The sequence below is a fragment of the Musca vetustissima genome, unplaced genomic scaffold, assembly GCF_032173495.1.
Source record: "Musca vetustissima isolate MV318-11 ecotype Yass unplaced genomic scaffold, APGP_CSIRO_Mvet_v1 utg14204, whole genome shotgun sequence".
Lineage (NCBI taxonomy): Eukaryota > Metazoa > Arthropoda > Insecta > Diptera > Muscidae > Musca > Musca vetustissima.
In genome coordinates this window covers 15521-21337 of record NW_026882906.1, presented here as the reverse complement: position 1 = coordinate 21337, position 5817 = coordinate 15521, and the positions used below count along the sequence as shown (strand labels likewise).

The 5817-nt window shown below is 34.7% G+C and overlaps 1 protein-coding gene across 1 annotated transcript; it reads right to left on the bottom strand.

Moving 5' to 3' along the window:
* Positions 1-3456: 3456 nt before the first annotated feature.
* LOC133329645 (sodium/potassium-transporting ATPase subunit beta-1-like) lies at positions 3457-4955 on the bottom strand. The gene is made up of 2 exons (XM_061538123.1): positions 4039-4955; positions 3457-3460 (listed from the first exon to the last, which is right to left on the bottom strand). Exons 1-2 carry the CDS (start codon positions 4953-4955, stop codon positions 3457-3459), a joined length of 921 nt encoding a protein of 306 aa, XP_061394107.1.
* Between the last annotated feature and the right edge of the window lie 862 nt (positions 4956-5817).

The window sequence follows — 5817 nt, the reverse complement described above, 5'->3', positions numbered from 1 at the left end:
TACAATGAATTTTATATGTCTAAAGGTTTTGTTGTTGTTGTATTTTGTATTTTTTTTGTTTCGTTTTCCTTTTTGATTTCTAATGATGGCTAAGTTGATGTGTGTATGGCATTATTGGAGGACGGCGACGACGAACAGGCTTATTGTTGAAAAAGATGCATTAAAATCCGCAATGCAGCCAATATTGCATATTGCACTCATTTTGTGTTTTATTATTACCCATCGCCCAACTACCGCCACCACTACGTTGTCGATGAGTAGTAGAGGAAATTTTTATCCTCTTTTTGCGAGCAGTAAAAAAAAACTTTTTCCAGAGGCTTACGAAATTCAAAAGTAGATAATGTGTTACATATGGGTGTTTCCATGGAGGGTATTCCATATGGAAGAATCTAGATGTTGAAAGAAGAATATAGTTTTAAGGACATAATTGCCTTTAAGTGTGGATTTTTTAAGATTTTTAAGGGTTTTATGGCCTACAAAAGGAATATTTTTGATTTAGGACTCTATGGCCTTCCACGTAGATTTTTAAAAATATGGTTTATACTCTAAGCGTGGATTTTGTATCAATATTTTTCAAGGACTCTATGGCCTATAACATGGATTTATTTAAAAATATTTTTGAAAGACTCATTAACCTTCATAAAGAAGAACTCTATGGCCTATAACATGGGGTTTAATTTTTTTAAATCATAGGTTTTTTATGAATATGTTTCAAGGACTCTATGGCCCATAACATGGATTATTTAAGTATATTTTAGAAGGACTCTATGACCTATAATCGTAGATTTTTAGGAATTTTTATTCAAGGACTTTATGACCTATAGGCGTGGATTTATTGAAGCATATTTTTCAAGGACTCTACAAGCGTGGATTTTTAGGAATATTTTTCAAGGACTCTACAAGCGTGTCTTTTAGGAATATTTATTTAAGAACTTTATGACCTATAAGCTTTAATTTTTAGAAATATTTTTCAAGGACTACATTCTTGAATTTGAAAGAATATTCTTCTAGTAGTTTTTTTAGGGCTATATAGATTTAAATAGATGAGAATTTGTTAACCCAAATTTTTAAAGACTTTCGCGGATTAAAAAAATTTTTGAAAAGGTCTTCAGCTTAAAGCTTATTTTTAGAGGATCTTTTACGTCTCAATTGTGGGGGGTTTTCATGCAATACTTTTTGAGGGACATACTGATTTCCTTTCTTTGATTTTTCATGAATAACTTCTTAAAGAACTATACGTTCCATGTTTTTAAAAGGACTATTACCTTCACAATCCTGGATTATATAACGTGTTTTAAAATCACAAGTAGTTCTTTATGTTACACGTCTTACAATTCACTAAATGACCATGTGGTCCACCAAACTCCCTCCATGCAGTAGTCCTCCCACAACATGGAACAATCCATATACCGTCCATATGCTCGTTTAAAAGAACATAACTTGCGTTTATTAGCCTTGGTCTGCTACAAACAGATAATCACACAATTGTAGTGGCTGGGCTTGTTTGAGGTGGTAAGAGTGAGCCTTCCCCAATATGGCAGTAGTAGTAGTTGATATGCGTGGTCGTAATGGAAAAAAGAGGATACTTAGGAGGTTTCACACAATGCCGAGAGGATGGGAAGGAGGAAGGCGGTCGGTCGGAGTGCTTTAGGATAAGACCAATGGATTTTGTTTGTTATGAGTTTGATTTGGTGAAATTGAAAAAAGGAAACAAAACAAAGCTGAACTGCTTTAGATTTTCACCGGATTTTGGTGTGTGTGTGTGTGCGTGCGTATTTGCCAGGCATATCCTTCAAAAAGTTGCTGATATATTTTCTGTTGTTGCTGCTACTGCTATATTCTGTTCATGCATTCACTTCTATGCACTGCATGTTATGTTATAAATCGTATCCTTTTGGGCCATAAGTGTTGGCAAATGCAACACATATGCATTTGATTTGGTGCTATTGCTTCCTTTGGCAAATAAAGAAGAAATTCCGGGTGTGGGTGGGTATTGTGCATTCTGGCCAAGTGCAACGGATGGGCAGGATGTTCGTTTGTTTGTTATTTGCAAAAAAATATAGATGAGAGTCTCTATGCAAGTGTGCCATTGTGCGAGTGGGTGGGTGTGTGTGTGTGTGATGGTCTTATGCACTTTGTATTTGAAATTTGGAGTATTACATTTATATATTTGGGGCCAACTGCATGGTTTTTATTTGAATCTTGGTTGGGTTACTTATCATTGATGGGCTTCTTCCTTGCCACTTCGAGAACTCGTTATATTTGGCTGGCCATTGAGGGAGCTCAAAAAAAAAAAAAACAACAGCCCAGCGCTTTTTTGGTGCATTTCAGTCTTCTTTGCCAAAATGCATTACACAAAGCCAGAAGCACACACACTCACTCACACACCCTGATACGCAGCAATTGCATTTGCTGCATTGTCAATGTTCTACTTCAGACATCATTTTGGAGAAGGCATTGTGTCAGTGTGGGGGCTATGTTTTATTCCTTTGAATTAAAGAGGGGAGGCCATTTGCTGACTGACTGACTGTTTGGTGTTGGCCATAGCTTGACTGGGCCATATTGCAATCATATTTTTTGAGGTTACTTTTGATGTGCTGTGGTGTGAGTCGTCAAAATGCAAACTTATAAAAATCGTTGTTTTGTCTGCGATTGCATTTTGGCTGACTCTCTAGCTAGCCTGGCTTTTGCTTTGGCTGATGTTTGTTGTTTCGCATTCATAATTACATTTTGCCTCTGGAGTACATATGACTGGCTTGCTTGCATGCTTGCATTTAGACCGATTGTGAAAGAAACAATAAAGTTAAAGTAAAAGACAACGTTGGCGCCTGCATTCTACTACAATCACTACAACCCCTCTCCCTTTGCCCCCACCCTCTACAAAAGTCCTACTTTCATTGAGAAAAAGAAATTTGCTGTTGTTGTTGGTCAGAGTGATGGCGATGATGATGATGAGAAGGATGTTATTAAACAGCAACAACCAAACAAAAAAATCTGCAAGTGGTTTGTGTGAGAACGCCACCACATCTGCATCTCATTGAGTCCGAGAAGGAAAAGAAGGAGGCGATGCATGTCGAAAAAGAAAATTAAATTGTATGCCATAAAGGATATTCCCAAAAGGATATATGTAATGCCAAAAAACCCTGTCAAGTCAAAAGTCTAGACGCTGTGTACATTCAGCGAGCGTTTTATATAGAGAAAGTTGTCCGAAAAGTGCATGTTTTCTGTTGTTGTTGTTGTTGCTGCTGCTATTTCGGCAACATTAAAAAAATACTTGAACAAGCTTGGGTTGAGTTTTGTTGTTGTTGTTTGAAATATGAAAATTAATATTTTTCTTTATATGGAAAACAGTTTTTGTGGTCTCTAAACTAATAATTAAAATTTGGCTCAGTTTAAAATCTTTTATAATGGTCTTACTTAGTTTAACTGGAGTTTACAAAAAATGGAGCATTGAACTTACCTGAAAAGAGAAGAAATTAGAAAATAAAATTATATGATATTTTTAAAAGAGAATAAAAAAATAATTATTTTTGTGAAGAAATATCACTGAATAAAATATCAGGATGAAAACAATCGTGGATTTTCTAAGAATTGTTGTGGGGCTATAAAAATGATGAATGATACTATGGCAGATTAAAAAAATATTTAAGCACTGCCAGAGCTATAACTATTGAATACAAAATAACACATCGACCTTTAATTATTATCAGATTTATAGCCGCTTTTAAATCATTTTTAGGGACTACCAGAGCTAAAAGCTTGGATTTAAAAATATATTTTTCAATGGTTTTAAGTGTTGGATCATGGATTTTACAGGGCGTTTCACCCAAGGTTTTTCTGAGGAAAAACGCTGGGAGTTTACAAATATTTGTATAAAAACTTTAAGTGGATTTAAGGAATAGTTTTCGAAAATTTATCAGAGATGAGATCTAAACTTTAAGCATATGTTTTTTTTTAGAGAGCTACAACAAATCTTCGCCAATAAAATAAAAAATAAAGTTGTGTGGGTTTTTAGCTTTATTACAAATCATGCCTTACCCCTCATTAAGACGCAAATTGAAAGAAATCCGACCATGACCACTCTGTTTGACATGGATTTCATGTTCAATATTTTTAGCCCACAGGGAGCACAATATCGAATATTTTACATTACTAATGACATTTGAAATTTGTACAGCAATAATGCGTTGAAAATCTGTCGAATTATAAAATCTACCATAATTTTGCTTTGAATAATCCACGGGTCCACTGGAAAATTTATGTTCCACCATTCTTGAAATATTTACAATAGAGGCATTATAGAATCGTTGTGGTAAATAAACCAATAGTAGTGGTGGATTCGATTGACATGATACCCAAATACGACCATGGCGTTCTTCTTCAGACATTTCTTGTAAAAATCGATATAAATCTGGTGGAGCTTCTTGTGGTAATTCCTCGGGCTTTTCTATAGTTTCACATTGGAAACCAATAATGCGATTTATTTTCAGGAAGACACATGGCCTAGCCTGGGCATAGCCGTATTCCTCGCCACTGGTACAGTTGCCAAAATAATTCTCCGGTATATCACCATATTTCCTTAACGACTTCTCAATGTGTTCCACAAATACTGCAACTTCATCTTCATTTTGTGGATTATAGAAAATATTCATTTCCGAATTAATTTGGGGTTCAAAACTAAAGCCAGGTTGTTGCATTGACCATTTTGGGCGATGATGTGGTAGCGTTAGGCGAAATGCCACATAACACAATGCCGATAAAATTGCCAGTCCGCAGTAGAAAACAACATAGAATAGCAGAAGATAAAGCCAACGTTTTGGTGTTCGTCCCAAATAGGTCCCATATTCCAAATCGAGAATATTTTTATGCCATGATTGTTGTTGCCTGACAAATTCACGTTCTTCTTCGTGACGAAAGCGTTTGCGCAAACGAAAGGGTTCTTCGAAATTTGACATTTACAAATTTAAAAATAAAATTTAAAAAAATTAATGTTTTTTTGTTGGTTTTTTTATTGATAGTTATCAGGAGAAGGAGGCAATGGTTACCAATTCAAGTTATAATGGTTGGAAGAGCTTTAGAACAAATTTATTTATTATTGCCTATAAGAGTGGATGTTTGTTTAAGGACCACCAAATATAAATGGGTGGAATAAAAAAACACAATAACTATTCGAGGAGTTTTCTCAACAGTTTTATCAAGAATTAACAAAACTGAACCTGGATAAAAAATATTTTTTAGTTTTTCTACTTTTTCAACGATCATCCACATAGCGTGGATTCGGAAAAAATATATTTGAAAATATATATCTAAAATATCAAAGACTTTTCAAGGACTAGCATTGTTTTAAATTTAAAATTATTTAAATTTTATTTTGAATGACGATTTTTTTGTTTAAATTTAAATTATTCCAAAATGATTCCATTACCACCTACACACTTGAAGATATTTGAGATTACCTTGAAAGAAACGGCAGTAAAAACGGAAACGGATGAGTGAGAGAGACAAATAATTGTTACAACAACTTCATAGAACTCCACATAGAAAAACAACAACAGCAACGAATATTAGCAACCGGGTACTTCAGTTAAAACAAGGAAACACTTTACCGTCACTGGTGTGTGTTAAATGACAACCTTAAACTATTTCAGTTAAACTTCCAAGCCAAAAGAAAACAACAACAACAAACTGAAACAACTTGCGATTGGAAGGTGGGCGAATGGGGTTGGGTGGTATAACACAGCACTTTGCCACCATAAAGCTTTGCCGAAAATTTTGCCACGTAAATTTCAAGGAATTACTTTGTTTTGTTTCAGCAAC

Coding starts and splice junctions, on each gene's coding strand:
- LOC133329645 (XM_061538123.1), bottom strand. CDS start 4,955: ATGTCAAATTTCGAAGAACCCTTTCGTTTGCGCAAACGCTTTCGTCAC.